The 17,183-nt window shown below is 46.5% G+C and overlaps 1 protein-coding gene across 2 annotated transcripts in view; it reads left to right on the top strand.

Annotated features, from left to right (window-relative positions):
• Positions 1-17,183, top strand: part of DNMBP (dynamin binding protein) — a 102,501-nt gene that overhangs the window by 49,131 nt on the left and 36,187 nt on the right. Inside the window, exon 1 of one of the 2 annotated variants that reach the window (XM_036495802.2) lies at positions 13,228-14,674. The exons of the other annotated variant lie outside the window; for it this stretch is intronic. Within the exon in view, the coding sequence (XP_036351695.2) occupies positions 13,576-14,674 (1,099 nt within the window). The 5' untranslated portion in view covers positions 13,228-13,575. Of the gene's footprint in view, positions 1-13,227; positions 14,675-17,183 lie in introns of those variants that run through there. 2 annotated transcript variants of the gene reach the window in all.

Below are 17,183 nucleotides of genomic sequence, written 5' to 3'. Positions count from 1 at the left end.
TATCTCTCCTCCTCTCTGTGTATCTGACTTTGTAATAAAAATAAATAAATCTTTAAAAAATAATCAACAGTGAATAATTATCCCATGAAAAGATTACACCTAAATTTTCAGGAGTGATTTATGTGAGAGTACTTCAGAAAGTTTATCTAAATTGTATATTTTTTAAAAGGTATGGATTTAAAAATACTTACACACATTTAGTATAACATTCATCTAATGCTATTCCATACTATAGTTGTTTATATACCTGTAAACATATAGAAGTATGCACTTATCAACTTTCCACATAATTCTATTTTTCTATGAACTTTTCAAAGTACCCTCATTTATATACATGCATATGTATGAAATAAGTACATGGTTGTTATCATGAATTTACATGCTGTGATATGATTATGTATTTCAATAGCAGGTTGAGAGGTTCTCTGCCTGATAACAATCAGTTTTTTAAACAAGAATGAGTCTTGATGTTTTTAGAGCAGCTTTAGGATTCCAGCACAACTGAGAGGAACATGTGGAGAAGTTTCATGTAGAACCAGCACAGGGGCCCGGCAGCGTGGCCTAGTGGCTGAAGTCCTCACCTTGAACGCACTGGGATCCCATATGGGCGCCAGTTCTAATCCCGGCAGCTCCACTTCCCATCCAGCTCCCTGCTTGTGGCCTGGGAAAGCAGTCAAGGAAGGCCCAGTGCTTTGGGACCCTGCACCTGTGTGGGAGACCCAGAAGAGGTTCCTGGTTCCCGGCTTCGGATCAGCGCAGCACCGGCCATTACGGCCACTTGGGGAGTGAATCATCGGACGGAAGATCTTCCTCTCTGTGTATCTGACTTTGTAATAAAAATAAATAAATATTAAAAAAAAAAAAACAGTGCAGCTTCCCCCATTAGTAACACTTTTGAAATGTCTTACTTTTTATTTCAAAATAATTTTAGATTTATAAAAAGTCACAGAAATAATAGAGCTCATGTACACTATTCATTTAGCTTTACCACCTGAACATCTTATATAACTATAGAATATCAAATACAGAAAATTAACATGATAACGTATGATATTATAAAAGAGTAAAGAGGAGAACAACACAAATATCAAATAAAAAATATTTTAAAAATTGAAGGGAAATACCATGAATATTTAGTAATTTAAAATTATTCCTGGCATCAGCATTTTGTTAGCGTGGCCTGATCTGCCACCTGTGACATCAGGAGCCCAGGGGAGCATCAGTTTTAGTCTGGCTGCTTCGCTTCTGACCCAGCTCCTGCTGATGTGCTTAGGAAAGCACTGGAAGATGGCCCAAGGGCTTAGATCCCTGCCGTCCCACAGAGGAGACCCAGATGAAGTTCCTGGCTTTGGCCTGGCCCAGCCATGGGCATTGTGGCCATTTGTGGAGTGAACCAGGTCTCTTTCTTTGTCTTGCCTTCTCCCTCTGTTCTCTGCCTTTAAAATAAATAAATCTTTTCTTGAAATGGGATTTGAGGCCTGCACTGTGGTGTAGTAGGTTGAGTCTCCACCTGTGATGACAACATCCCATATGAGATGAGTTGGAGCTGTGTTTTAATCCAGACTGCTTCTGTTCTAACTCAGCTCCCTGCAGTTGTGTCTGGGAAAGCAGTGAAAGACCGCTCAAGTCTCTGGACCTCTTCACCCACATGGGAGAGCCGGAAGAAGTTCCAGGCTCACTCTAAGTCTGCGTTTCAAATAAAAATAAAAATTTTTTTTTTTTTAAGGGAGGGGATTGGAGACTCAAAATATGAGCTGTCCTTTCTGGTAGTTTTTGATGTTTGTTTTGTGACTGACATCTTGGGGCCAGGAAAAAAGTTTTCATTTTTGTGTTGATGTTGGTTGCATATTACTTAAAAAAAAAAAAAAAGATTTATTTGTTTTTATTGGAAAGTCAGATATACAGAGAGAAGGAGAGAGAGAGAGAGAGGAAGATCTTCCGTCCAATGATTCAAGTGACCACAACAACTGGTGCTGTGCCAATCCGAAGCCGGGATCCAGGAATCTCCTCCTATGCAGGTGCAGGGTCCCAAGGCTTTGGGCTGTCCTCGACTGCTTTCCCAGTCCACAAGCAGGGAGCTGGATGGGAAGTGGAGCTGCCAGGATTAGAACTGGTGCCCATATGGGATCCCGGCGCATTCAAGGCGAGGACTTAAGCTGCTAGGCTACCACGCGGGGCCCTGTGTATTACTTTTTATAAGCTAACTTTATTTTTCGGTAATATTTTTATTGCCAACTTATATGACAAGCAGAGAGACAGAGATCTCCCATCCCCTTGTTCACACCCCAAATATCAACAGCCTGGGTGGCAGGAACCCAAATATTTGAACTATCATGTGTTGCCTGTCAGAGTGGGCATCAGCAGGAAGCTGGAACTGGAAGTAAAGGATCTGGGGTTGAAATCAAGTACTCCAGGATGCAATGCAGACAGTGAGAGAGAGAGATCTTCCATCTGATGGTTCACTCCCCAGAGGCCACAACGGCTGGAGCTGAGCCAATCCAAAGCCAGGATCTTGGAGATTCTTCTGGATCTCCACATGGGTGTAGGGACCCAAGGATTTTGGGACATGCTCTGCTGCTTTCCCAGACCATTAGCAAGGAGCTGAATTGGAAGAGCATCCAGAGCTTGAACTGGCACCCCTATGGGATGCCAGGGTCATAGGCTGAGGTTTAGCCTGTTATGACAGGATGCCGATCCCAAAAGTATTTTCTTGATAGGTTTATTAATTTTTTTATTTTAAAGCAGAGTTACAGAGGAAGATCATCCCATGTGCTAGTTTAACCCCAAGTGATTGCAGTGGATGAAGCTGGGCCAAGCCAATGCCAGGGGTCTGAAACTCCATCTGGGTCTCCCATGTGGATGGCACGGTCATCTGTTACTTTCCCAGATTTATTAGTAGGGAGCCAGATCCAAAGTGGAGCAGCCAGGACTTGAACCTATGCTCATATGGTATGCCAGAATTACAGGTGGCGGCTTAACGTGTTGCACCAGAATGAATGCACCCCAACACTGAAAGTATTCTGGCTGTTTGTTCCAGTTTTGACTTTGTCATTGAAATCCACATTGGTTTTGCTAATCAAATTTTAGATAAATTTCTGATTGTGTAGGAATATTTCTCTTTGCATTTCTTCTGTTAAAATATTTACTGAGAACCATAACCTGTGGCAAATATTGAACTTGAAAAAGCTAGGCAAACATTGAAAAATATTGCAGCGTTGAAACCTTCACCTCTGTCAGTGTGATTCAATGACCCCGCAGAGAACATGTGTCAGAATTGCCGTCATAACAGCTTTGCTTCCAAAGCTTGATATTTCTTGGACCATCATTAATAGGATTTATTTAGCTTCTGCTGTGAAAATGGGCTTTTTTTTTTTTTTTTGTAAGAAGGCTCACTGCCAGGGCTGTGAGCGCACACTCTTCAGAACCCGTGGGTGGCACAGCCACAGCTGTGAGCAGGGCGAGTGGCTTCTGTAATGACCCCCTCTCCTGCCCACTCTTTGCTGGTTGCTGGTTGTGTTCTCCGTGACCTTTTGCTCTGTGTGTCAGTGTTTCTGCCCTTGTCAGCCCGGCACTGGGGGACTCCTTTGAGCTGGAAGCATCTCTAGCTTGTTGTTAAGCTTTATCCTTACAGGAAGATTCTAGGACTTTCTCCTTTCCAGATTGGTCAACTGGTTTTTGTTAGGATTTGAACATACATACATTTCCTTGAAATACTAAGAAGGAATTTCCACATGGAAACAGTAGTTGTCGAGGCTTCATGTATCATGCCTGCGGTGACTCAGGTATCACGAAGCCAGCTGTAAATTCTCCAGGGTTAGTTAGTCCTATTCCTTTCACACTCAGGAATTCTCTAGTACCTGAGTATGACAGATAGTCAGGGTGTGCATTTCTTTACTCAGATATTTCTTGAGCATGGACTATGAGCCAGGCACTGACCACACGTTGATTCATATTTGTGTGTTTTGAAACATTGGTGACCATACTGATACTGACCTCTGTAGCCAATCATGCTGTGTGTCTGGCTGCCTTTGAGTCACAGCCTTGGAATTCAGCCATGGGTCAGTGCCTGGATCCAGCTGTCGTAGGTCTGTTGTAGGACTGGCTGTTGTAGGCGTAGCAGCATTTTGGGGAGTTGCAGACTGAGTCAGCCTCCCCCACAGCAGGAGCCCTGCCCCCAAGCCCCTCTCTCCGCAGCCTTTCAGACAAAGCCAAGAGGAAGGTTGACTAGAGACTAACAGGGTAATTTTAATGATAACTGTTGTAAATAAAATCTGTGTGTGTGTGTATGTGTGTTTCAGGGAAGTAGTGTTTTCCGCAGATGTTGGGCAGATTCCGGCAGGGCAACAAGCTAAAGCTCTTTATCCCAAAGTGATCTTTTACTGCTCCGATGCTTGCAGTTGGAAAGCATGGTTTTCCTATGTTCAGAAACAGTGTCCTCCTGAAGGCTTCTTGGAATGCCTCAGGTCTAAGACTTGTTTCTCAGATTGGTAGGAGACAATGCAGTCTGTGGTCCTCTAAGAAAGTGAAAGCTTATGTAAGAGGAACAATCGTCTTGTTTTTTTCCTTGTGCGTCAGAATATGAGAAGAAAGAGAAAGCAAGTGACATCTGGCCGAGGGTGTTGGCTCTCTGCAAATTAGCTCAGTTACTTCTAGAGGATTATTCCTGGCGCAAAACAGCAATTACAGGCAGAACCCATCAGCAGTCTGTGTTCATTCGGGAGAGAAAGCAGTTTTTCCTTTTAGGTGACGTAGGTAAGTATGTGTTCAGTGTAGCAGAGAGTGGGATCCACTCGGTCAGAACTGACTGCTAGCCTCGTTCTTAGTCTGTCGTGTGCCTTCTGGGACACTGCGTGGCTCTCGGCTCCAGGCACAGGGGTGGGGACGCTGGAACAGAGCAAGGTTCTTGGTGTGTCATGTTGATTTCACCAAGACCTTGCAGCACACAGTAGAAGAACTTGTCTTCAGCTAGCATGGGACCCTCATGCTGTCACACCCCTACCTGCACGTGCCTGTTGCTGCCTTCTTCTAGACCCACTTCCCTAGCTGCGAGACCTGAAAGAGAGGGCAGCCACCATTCAGCCAGGAGTGTTCAACTCCTGCCCCACCCTGGGCAGTGCTCTTGGCCCTCCCGGGTACAGAAGTCAAAGCTCTCCTGGGAGGTGACAACTGAGGAAGGTGCTGGGGAACCAGCTATGTAATTCTGGGGAGGGGGTCCAAATGTGCCCGCCCAGCAGACTGGAGGGCAAGTAAGCGTATGTGAGGTATGTGAGCAAGAGCAAGGAGGCTGGTCCACCAGAGCGGTGGCATAGGCCTGGTCATCCCCCATGCAGAGCGAGAGAAGCCACTGGGAGGTATTGAGTAATATCACCTGACTTGTGCTGGGTGCTGTGGATAGGAGATGTAGGGCAGAGGGAGAGACGCTGCAGGAGGTAGCCATGGTGACCCAGTTGAGAGATGGCGGCAGTGTGCCCCAGGTCAGTAGCAATGTGGGTGCCTAGCCCTAGGATATTTTGAGTTACAGCCAGCAGGACTTGGGGTGGACTGGGTGTGAGATGCAAGCGAATGGGAAGAGCTGAGAAAGACCCTGCGGCCGAGCACCTGGAGGGATTGGAGTTGCTGTTCACCAGTCAACATTCACCAAGGTGGTGAAGGCAGGGTTTAATAATGTGGAGGGGGGCCCGGTGCAATAGTGTAGTGGTTAAGGTCCTCGCCTTGCACGCCCCGGGATCCCATAAGGGCGCCGGTTCTAATCCCGGCAGCCCTGCTTCCCATCCAGCTCCCTGCTTGTGGCCTGGGAAAGCAGTCAAAGATGGCTCAAAACCTTGGGACCCTGCACCCAAGTGGGAGACCAGGAAGAAACTCCTGGCTCCTGGCTTCAGATTGGCTCAGCTCCAGCCATTGCAGCCGCTTGGGGAGTGAACCATCGGATGGATGATCTTCCTCTCTACCTCTCGTCCTCTCTGTATATCCATCTTTCCAATAAAAATAAATAAATCTTTAAAAAAAATTTAATGTGGAGGGTAAAGCAGGTGAGCAGGAAGAAGCAGGCCCACAGAAGGGATGGCTGGGTCAGAGCAGGCCTCCAAGAGACCAGGAATGACCCAATCTCATGACCATAGAATTTGTTGGCTCTGGCAGGAGTGTTTCATTGAAATGATAATGATGATACTAGAGGAGCCAGACAATGAGAAGGGGCTGGCATTGTGACATAATGGGTTAAGCTGTTGCATGTGACACCAGTTTCTTACATGCCCTGGCTGTTTTGCTCCCAATCCAGCTCTCTGCAAATGAACCTGGGATATCAGGAATCCACTGGGCTCCTGCACTTGTGTGGGAGACCTGGAAGAAACTCCTGGCTCCTGGCTTTGACCCAGCATGGCCCTGGCTGTTGCAGCCATTTTGGGAGTAAACCAGCAGAGAGAGCTAACCGTTTTTGTCTTTCCCTCTGTGTAGTTATGCCTTTCAAATAAATAAAGTAAACCTCTAAAAAAAAAAAAAAGGAAAGAATAAGAAGGGCCCAGCACAGCATGCACTGGAATCCGATATGGGCTCCTGTTCATGTCCTGACTGCTCCACTTTCCATCCAGCTCCCTGTTTGTGGTCTGGGAAATCAGGAGAGGATGGCCAAAGCTTTGGGACCCTGCACTGTGTGGGAGACAGGAAGAAGCTCCTGGCTCCTGGTTCCTGGCTTCAGATCAGCTCAGCTCTGGCGATTGCGGTCACTTGGGGAGAGTACCAGCGTATGAAAGATCTTTCTCTCTGTAAATCTGACTTTCCAATATGAATAAATAAATAAACCTTTAAAAAAAAAGAATGAGAAGTAAGGACACAGAGACCGTCAGTATATGGCCTGCACAAAAGTCTTTCTTCCTGTAAAAGAAGGCAAAGAAACGACATGGAAGCTGGAGGCAACATTAGACTGAGGAGCTCACGAATGTTTGTAACTCGGGAAATTCCAGGGCTAGGCCCCGTAGTGTAGCCAGTGAATCTTCTACCTGCAGCAGTGGGGCATCCCATGTGGGTGCCAGTTTGTGTCCTGGCTGCTCTGCTTCCAGTCCAGCTCTGTGCTTATGATGTAGGAAAGCGGCAGAAGATGGTTGAGGTCCTCAGGTTTCTGCACCCATGTAGGAGGCCCAGAAGAAGCTGCAGGATCCTGGCTTTGGATGTAGTCATTTGGAGATTGAACCAGCCAATGGAACCTCTGTCTGTCTTCCTCACTCTGTAACTCTGCCTTTCAAATTAAAAGTATGGGAAATGCAAAACTGCGGCACCTCAGCAATAGGAGAGGACTACTTGTGGGAAATCAAGGGCCTCTAAGGCTCAGGAGAAGGTGGGGTCCTGTGAATCACAAAGAGGTTAGCCTAGAATCAAAGCAAAGACATTTCTCCCAGATCAGATAAAAGGAGGGAGGCAGGGCAAATGGGTACAGGTAACAGTAGTGTACAGATTGGATGTGGAGACAGGTTTGGGCTTGGAGGGATTAAATCACTTTTTTAAATTAAAGAGCTAGTCGGTGGGAAGATCAAGATCTTAATTATCAAAAAAAGGGATCTAAATTAATTATTTATTTTTATTTTTATTGGAAAGTCAGATCAGATTTATGGAGAGACAGAAAGATATTCACCTACTGGTTCACTCCCCATATGGTCGCATCTGAAGCCAGGAACTTCTTTCGGGTCTCCCACGTAGGTGCAGGATCCCAAAGCTTTGGGCCATCCTCCACTGGTTCCCAGGCTGTTAGGAATTTTCGCCAGTAACCCAAGATGCCAGATGTAGCGAGTCACACAGGAGGTCTTTATTCCAGTGGAAGAGGTGGGCATGGGAAAGGGAGATAAAGCAGGGCAGAAGATGGCCTTGGGAAGGGAGAGAAAAAGCAAAGAGCAGATAGAAGAAGAGACGTTCCCTGCCATAGTGAGGAGGGAGCTCCAAGGGAGGCCAATGAGAGAGCTGAGTGGCAGAGCCAAGAACTGAGGGAGGCCATGCACGTGGGAGCATGTCTCTATGGCCAAGGAGCTGACATTGGGAACTTAGGGTCTTGAGGGGATTGGTGGATAGGGCCATGGGCAGGCTGCGAGGGGTTTGTACATAGGACTGTCAGAGCCATGAGGGATTTATAGATGTGATGGTAGGCGGGTACTGAGGGGAGGGGCAACAAGGGATTGGCTGGTAGGGACATCAGGTACAGTGCCATGAGATGACAGCGGATTGGTGGAACAGGGTTGCAAAGTTACAGCGGATGGTATTTAAAATGGCGAAGGCGCCAAGTCAATGATTGTGGGGATCGTGTCAATCTTCTGGGCTGATGTTAAAGTCACTCTTCACATTCCTTCCCTTTGTTTTATATAAAGGAAAAGGGATGTTGTTCCCTTCTATAGCTTCTTTGAGCTGAGTTTGGGTGCAGTGTTCTTTAGGTGGCCATCTCACGATGGTTTGGGGGAGGAATGGGATGTTTGAAGAGGCTGGCGTCCATAGAAATGGAGGGAGGGATTACTTATCAAAAGCCCTTTTTGAAAGGTAGTTTGAGTTCTACCAAAGACTCGCAGGAATACGTAGTCTCATGAGTTTGTTTTAATAGGGTGTTGGGGGGTGCCTCTGGTGGCAGATAGATCAGTCGATATTTGTGATGTGTCATCATGGTAGGTGTTGACCTTCTGCGCAGATTCAGCATTCCAAACATTCCTGGACGAGAGTGTCCACTTGACTTTGGCAGGGTGCTGGAATCACTTCTGCTCAGCCCCAGTACAGGGCATAAGCAGGGAGCTGGGTGGGAGCTGGAGCAGCCAGGACACGAACTGGTGCCCATATGGGTTCCCAGCACTTCCAAGGTGAGGATTTACTGATTGAGTCATTGCGCTGGGCCCGGAAGTCTTAACCTCAAAGCTAGACTGTTCTCATAGCTAGAGTGTGCTGAATTAATGGCAAATTAAGATGGGGCGCTCACCCTCCAGCAACTTCCAGCTTTTCAGTAACAAGTACAATGAAGTCACAGGGGCAAGGTGCTCTGAGTGACAGCAGGGACCACAGAAATATGAGTTGCCAAGGTAGAGCCTAGAAAAAGAGAAGAGTGGCCGTCAGCCTCATCACAGTCTGCCTGAGGTCTGGGTCATCACACATGGAGGTGAAACTCCCACCCCACTCAACGCTTGGGCAGTGATTTCATTTAGCTTCACACAGCCTCTTTTATTTTATTTTTTAATATTGTTTAATAGTTGAGAGGGATGCACACCCATGTGGGCCTCTGATGGGGAGGTAGATGGGAGGACACATGCTGCAGTCTTTTTTTGTTGTTGTTTTGGTAAATTGGTAAAAATTACAAATGTTTTAATTATATACACCCTCATTTTTTTAAACCAGGCAAAACATACCTATAAAAAGAACAATTTTCAGCTTCTTTCAAGTTTACTTTTAGGTATAAATGAGAAAAACAATTTTAGACTTCTTATATAGTCCAACTTGCAATGAAAATAGTCCCACTCTCTGTAAGAAGAAATGGAATGGGACACTTTTTAGTGGGCGATATATCTTCGAAACAAAAATGGGAGGGGAAGGGCACGGTGGTAGTTAAGGATGTGATAACAACGTTCTCACCTAACATTTTCTCATTTTGGTAATTTTACTAATTCTAGATATATTAGAAAATAATTTCATCTGTTAACTATTAGCTAAATACAAAACTATTTGCTGCTTTATTTGTAGATACAGAATACTGCAAGCCCAGGAAGCACCTCTGTCTTTGATACCTCAGGTTCAAATATTTATCTGTCAAATCAATGAAGCTGTTCACAAAAAGCTGCTGCAAATTCATGTGGACCTCTGATCAGGGTGGGGAGGGTCAGGTATGAAGGCAGGTGGGTGGAACACACGTTGTAGTCGCTCTCTCTCTCTCTGCTGTGTCCACAAGGGAGGAGGGAGAGAGAGCCACTCCTTGCTGTCAAGCCACATCAGTACCAGGGGATGTGTGATCATCCCTTGATGCTGCCCTATACACAACCTCTTTCCTGGATGCTTTTGTAACTAGCATCTGTCTTAGCTATCCTTTGGTCTTCCTCTTATCTCTTCTCTTGATCTGTTTATGAGGTTGTTTTTCTTATCAGGTTAACTCTTTCAAAGGTGAGTTGCTCAAGAGAACTTTGTTTTCTAAAACAGTTAAGCAAAGATAAATCTTTACTTTTAATTGAATAGAAATAAGCAAGGTCACAGTACTTTTGAGCAATAAAGTGGCAGAGACACTATACGCCTTTTCATTTCACACGTAAAGAAATTGACAGCCAAAGAGGTTATATTTAACTGTTGATAGCAGTGATTCACTTCAAGGAGTTGGGTGTCCTCTCTCCTCCTGGCTGCTCTCTCCATATCATCCTGTCACTCAGTTACAGCTCATGCTGCAAATGTTGTCACCCAAAGGGACATCACTTTCCCACTGGCTTCCGATGGCCACTGCTCACTTTCTAGTCTCTGCCTCAGGGCACTTTCTCTATTTTTTCCCCCCTAAAAATTTGTATTTATTGGAAAGGCAGATTAACAGAGAGGAGAGACAGAGAAAAAGATCTTCTACCTGCTGGTTCACTCCGTAAGTGGCCACAACAGCCAGAGCTGAGCCAATCCAAAGCTAGGAGCCTTCTCCAGGACTCCTACGTGGGTACAGAATCCCAAGACCCCAGGCCATGGCTTTCCCAGGACACAAGCAGGGAGCTGGATGAGAAGTGGAGTAGCCAGGACATGAACCAGCACCCACATTGGATCCTGGCAAATGCAAGGAGAGGATTTAGCCACTGAGCCATTGTGCTGAGTCCAACAGGATACTTTCAATCCTATAATTTTTGTTTTAATATTTAGTTATTTTTATTTGAAAGGCAGATTTACAGAGAAGGAGAGACCTAGAGAAAGACCCTCCGTCTGCTGGTTTACTCCCCAAATGGCCACAAGAGCTGGAGCTGAGCTGAGCTGAACTGAAGCCAGGAGCCCAGAGCTTCCTCCAGGTCTCCCATGTGGGTGCAGGGTCCCAAGGCTTTGGGCCATCCTCTACCTGCTTTCCCAGACTACAGGCAGGGAGCTGGATGGGAAGTGGGGCTGCTGGGACACAAACCGGCGCCCATACAGGATGCTGGCGCTTAGAAGTGGAAAGCTAGCCATTTGAGCCAGCGTGTCAGCCCCAATCCTGTAACTCTTACTGTTTTCCACAGCACCTGCTGAATGTCTGTCATCTTGAGAAGTTGCTGAATGAGTACTGGGCAGGCTCGTGTGTTCTGGGCCAGACAGTGTGTTCCGTAAGGCTAGGTGCTGAGCAGCAGCACTGTTGCAATTTGGAAGACAAGGAATGGAAGTGTGGCAGGGGGGTCCACCTGTGCATTCCATCATGATAAAGTTTGTTCACTTGGGCTCAGAGAAAATGAGGTTTCATGTTCAGATAGTTTTCTTAGGCTCGTGCCATGAAGTAAGATACTGGCTTGAATTGTGGCCCTGCCATGCAGTGGCTTATGTGACCTTGGACAGGTTGTTAAAACTCTCAGATGATTTCTTTATCTGGATAATAAGGATAATATGTACCTTCCTTGCAAGGTAGTGAAGATCAAAAAGAAAATTTGTGTCATCTTGCTAATGCTGATGTTAGCACAGGACACACACTGGAAACACAGAAGCTTCTGAGACTGCTACTGCTGTTGGTTTGGAAGGTACCAGGGAACAGAATGGACAAGAACGCTTACATGAACATCAGAACTTTGACAAGTTAGGGGTTCATTCAGTAACCATTAGGAGAGGCTCCTAAGAATACCTGGTAGCGCATTTGGTATTTGAGGAAAGAAAGGAAGTGTTGAGGAAACATAAAACCATGGGTTGTTAGAGTTGGAGGAATCAGAGAAGTCATCAAGGCCACCTGCCCCATTTTATAGATGGGTAGATTGAATCTCAGAGAAAATAAGTAGTTTATCCAAGGGTAAATGTATAATTGTGGATGAAGCATAGAATGCTAATGTCAGATCTTTATGCTATTTCATAAATAGATTGAATAAGAATTGAAGGAATCTCTTCTGGACATCCAGTAAATTGTCACTTAAACAGCAGTCAGATTAATTAATACCTGTCTAAACGCCCTGCTCCCTCACAACCCTCTAGGATCTCCTCTTTAACCACTGAATGAAAATGGCAGAGGCCCCTGAGGGTCTGCCCCTCCAGCCTTACCTCATTCCTTCCTCCACAGGGTGGGTCCTTCAAACTATTCCCCGCTTCTTCACACTCCCCAGATAGAAAGTCTGTGGAAGCACTACTTATTCTTAAAAAGCAAGCATTTATTTTTATTTTTTTGAAAGACACAGTTACAAAAGAAGCAACAGGAGAGAGGCAGAGAGCTTCCCATCCACTGGCCCACTCCGTAAATGGCTGTAAGGGCGGAGGCTGGGCCAGGCTGATGCCAGAAGCCCAGAACTCCATTCGAGTCCCCCAAGTGGGTGCAGAAGTCCAAGCGTGTGAACCATCGTCCGCTGCTTTCCTAGGCACGTTAGCAGGGACCTGGATTGTAAAGTTTGTTCTTGAAAGCACGATTCAGACTTCACCGTATCCAGGAAAGCGCTCCCTTGGTGTGCCACAGCTGTGCCTGGTTGTCATGATCCAGGTGTTTCAAAGCACTGATCACCCTGGCTCTTACCTTGCACTGTGAGAAGCACCTCACATGTGACTATCTCTCTCATTTTGTTGGATTCAAATAGATGCTTTTACACTAATCCTTATCCTGTTGTTAAATGTGCTATATCAATTAGATAAAGTAGGGGTTTGGTAATGACTGGTTTTGATACGTACCTAGCCTGACAGGTATCTAGGGAATGTGAAAGCATGCGTAACTGTTGTTATGGGGTAGAGTTTTTTTTACTATAAAATCACCCACATGCCAGCGCCGAGTCAAAAGTGTTTCTCCTTAATGTGGTGTCTCCTATACCAGCTAGTGGGACTTCACCAATTTGTGACTGAGTAAACCTCCAGCCAACTCGAATCCCATAAAAGTAAAGCATGCACCTGCTTCGAGGAAAAGCTCTGCCTGTGCCTAAGTTTTGGCTGATCACATAGTCAGAAGCTACACCTGCTGTGGGGATCGGGGAGGGGGCAGCTCTGAGCTTCAGGAAAAACACCTGTTTGCACCCATGGTGGTACGTGAAAGGAATACAGAAGCAGGTGAGAGGAATATTGAACCTTTTCTGTGGCTCATGAGGAGGGCTCTTTGGCGTTCACACCGCCTTTTCAGCAAAACCCTTAGAAAAGCAGAATGCTTCTACCTCGGGCAGGTAAAGCAACCCAGCCAGTCTGACCAGCTCCTGGGAAGCACCAACCAGCTGCCAGCTCCAATCACAAGGACTCTGGTTACTAATTATCCTCTGGTCTCTCTGGGAAAGGTAGAGTAGCTCACTCATTGGATCCCGAGGTGGAAATAGCTCCACATCTCTCCGTGCTCCGAGCAGAGCGCAGCAAGAGGAGTGGCCATCTTTAGCAGGAGTGAACCAGCCTTAGGCTAGACTGCACCTGTCTGCGCCCAGCTCAGACCCATGGAAAAAATAAGTGAAACTCCGGTCTTCAAGCACCTTGAACATGTGTGAAACCCAAGAGATTAGAAAAGAAAGAGAAGTGGAAAAGAAAGGGCCCTGGGGCCCCAGCTGGGAGTATGCAGACTACCGGAGTCTACGGAGAAGCAGATTCATAGAGCTGGATGGCCTTTATGGAGAAAATGATTTGGATTCCAGATACTGGGCCAAAAGGCGGAATCGGCCCTACAGGAAAAGGGATTGTGGATACTGGGATTTTGAGCCAAGTGAGCCAAGGTATATGGACTATGGGGAAGCCAACACATCCAGAAAGGACTATTATGTGTTCCCAGGAAGTTATAATGGTTATAGGAATCCAGAAAACGCAGATTATGCAAGTCCCAGTTCTGGGAGGAAGGGTGAGTGTCTTTCCAGAAGCCCAGATGTGTCCTGGGAAGCTGGAGGACACAGGAAGACGAATGGCTACGCTGAATGTGAAGGTCTGAATTACAATCCCAAGGATTTGAACAAAACTGAAAAACGAACCAGCTACAAGGGCCTGAACGATGCATTGGGGAATGTAGGTTGCCCTCAGAACTGGTCCGTGGACTATAGGAAGTTGGATGCTCATCTTGAGGATTATAATGAAACTCATTTGTACGATGAAGACCTCAGTGATTTATATCATGTTCCCAGGAGTTACTCTAATGGTGGGTCTGTAGGCTTTCCAGAATTGAGTGGTGCCAATGAAGGTGAATTCACCAACTACTCTGAAAGGGAGAGAAATGCTAATGAAAATGATAAAATCTATCTCACAGCCAGGACTCCTTCCCTGGATCAGGGTAATTTGGACGTGGAAAATAAAAACTATGGTACTTTGCTTGCAAAGGCTGAGGACAAATCGAATTACCAAGGAGAGGAGTATAATGGCTCCGGCAGAAGGGTCAGCCCGGGTGGTGTGCAGGCTCGGTCTGTGAGGGAAGGCCCACGAGGACCTCAATCTGGGGTTTCTCAGAGCCCTGCATGCGGGGAATACTCCTGGCGTTTGGAAGAAGAGAGAACCCTCAGTGGCCCCGAGAGTTGGAGAAGGAATAGTTGCTTTCGCCGCACCGCACCCAGCAGCCTGAGGCGCTCGGAGTTTGTGCAGAACAGAAAGAAACCACAAGGTAGGAGCCCAGCAAGCCTGCCATCAGGGTGAAGCATGAACGGATACGGGAGGAGAGGTCATCCTGGGGACCCAGGGCGCTGGAGTATGTGAGGAAGCTGACACCCCAAGTTCTGATCTAGCGTAGTTGGATAAGAACGATCCCTTCGGAGACTCCATTCCTGTGGGGCTGCTCTGGAGAGCGCGGGTCTATTATAGTGTCCGTGGGTCACGTGGTTTTCGAAATCTGCGCTCTCAGGGGAACTTGTCTACTCCTTCTCTTTCTGTGGGCCGTCTGTCATATTCAGTATCTTTCCATTTTTTTTAGTATTGTGGAAATGATCACAAAAATGGGGAAATTAATAGGCGTTCGTTATGAAGAGAGTTCCTGCCCTTGTTGTCTTCTGATTCTCCTGAGTGAACTTTTTTCCCCCTGATTTTGGCCGTGCTGTTTTTATAAACAGGACTCCTGTTGGGTACTCTCCTCGGGCCCACATCCCTTCTAATTCTGGTCAATGTGGGAGAGTTCAGGCCACCAGAGGATAAGGGTTTAAGTGCGAAAACAGGCCGGATGTGGAAAGCCATCTCACAGCCCTGTCCCGAAGTGGGAGATTTCTTATAGAGAAATCCCACACTGAGAAGGGGTGCCCCGCTGTTATACTGGAGGCCGAGGTGGCATCCAGTGTCACCTGCGCAAGCTTGATTGAACTCCCATCTTCAGGACACCATTTTGGACAAAGCTTGCTCTCCACTTGTGCTTGTAAGATAAGAGTGAAACCAAACCCAGCTTGGTAGCCTGAGGTATTTAGGTATTTCTTTTCTAGGAGCCTTTTTTTTTTCCGCCTGAAAGAAGGATTAAGTGACTTCTAAATTCCTTCCAGCTGAAAAAGTCCCAATTTTCGGATTCCCTTCCCCCACACCGGTTCTCCAGTGAACTTTGTTTTCTATCTCTAGTTCCTTATTGTATTAAGCCTCCTAACTGGAATCAAAGTGCGTGTATTCTGTTTGGCTTAACAGCAGCCAGGCCCTTCTCCCTGGGGTGTTGTAACGTGCCCTATGATCTCGCTGTACCCGACTCAGGTACACCCAGTAACGTTTTCATTTTACAACTGTCTTTGTTTGTATTTGAGGTCTCAGCTGCTGAAAGTGTATTTGTGTTAGGTTAAGCTGGCATCCCTTGTATGCCCCTCATTTCCTCCCTGGCTGTATTAAAATCTTGGTCTTTAATAGAAACCTTTGTTTTTCTGACTTTCTTTTTAGCCACCATACAATAAGATATGAACCACTTCCCTTGCTGAATGTCACTCAGTATTGTATAATTCCAGAAAAGACACTAGCGTTGGGGTTGGTCTGTTTGAGTTAAATTCTCAGCTTTGCCATACACCAGTAATGTAGCCTCAGACGAATTACTTAACCTCTCTGAGCTTTAGATTCCCAATTTGAAAAGTAAGATGGTAGAATATGTCACACAGTGAAAAGACCTAACTAAGACACTTAATTGTAGGTCTGGGACATAGTAAGTGCTCATTTATAGCCACCACTTTGTACCTTTTCCTCCCAATCTCCTCCCCATTTCCATGTCATCCCACCAAGCTGTGACTTTGTGCTCCCTGAGCCCTTACAGGGCTTCAAGCTGACTGTCCAACTGGATCCCTGTTCCTTCCTCCCTGCTGCTCCTGCTCTTCCCACCTCCCCAGCTGCAGCCTGGTGGTGGCAGCTCTCTCCCTACCAGGCCGGCTTCTCCCCTGCTTTATCAGATCTATTTCTGCCACAGGCCTCCAGGGGTGGTGTGGGGGCAGGAATGTTATGGTTTTGCCCTTAGTCCCAGGGTGTGGCCCGTCTCCTGGGAGCTGATTCTCATTGCTGAGGTGTGGCTTCTCTGAGGTTTCAGGAGGAAGGTGGCTGTGTTGATGAAGGAACCCTGTAACTCAGAGGCCCTCCTCAAGGTGCCTTCCCATAGCAGCTGGGACTGAGGCGTGGGCTGGACCCCTCAGTCTCCTCACTGCCAGGTGCAGTTTGAGGGGGATTTCTGCACAGATTTTGGGGCTCCCTCTTCTACAGCTTCCTCTTTCCCAGGCTGTCCCCCTCAATCTAACCCCCTCAGTGCCCTGGACTCAAAGCTTTGGCTGCCACAGCCCAGTAAGATCTCCCCCTTGCTGGCTGCTTCCTTTTGCCTTATTATCTTGCTTGCCGAAGGGAAAGAGATTGGTTGCCCTCAGGGGAAATTGGGTAACTATGAACCGTACCTAGCTTGGTTCTTTTTATTTTAAATCCAGACTCTCTCCAGTTTCTGCCTGCCTTTGGTTGCTTTCCAATGCATGAATATTGTTATTGTTTGAAGATCTTGTCCTGAGTTGTTCACAGTTATCAGCAGGGACGTCAGAACAATATAAGCTGTTGTCCCATCAGTAGAGAGTTGGCTGCAAGGTTTTGAATTTGCCAATAGCAAGTCACTATGGTGGGAAAGTGCACCAAATAAACATACCTTTTCATTTCATTTCATCTTTCCACTTTTTGAGGCACCCTCATCT

The sequence above is a fragment of the Ochotona princeps genome, chromosome 13 (genome assembly GCF_030435755.1).
Source record: "Ochotona princeps isolate mOchPri1 chromosome 13, mOchPri1.hap1, whole genome shotgun sequence".
Taxonomy (NCBI): domain Eukaryota; kingdom Metazoa; phylum Chordata; class Mammalia; order Lagomorpha; family Ochotonidae; genus Ochotona; species Ochotona princeps.
The sequence above is the reverse complement of the archived record's forward strand: the minus strand, read 5'-3'. Positions and strand labels throughout refer to the sequence as shown.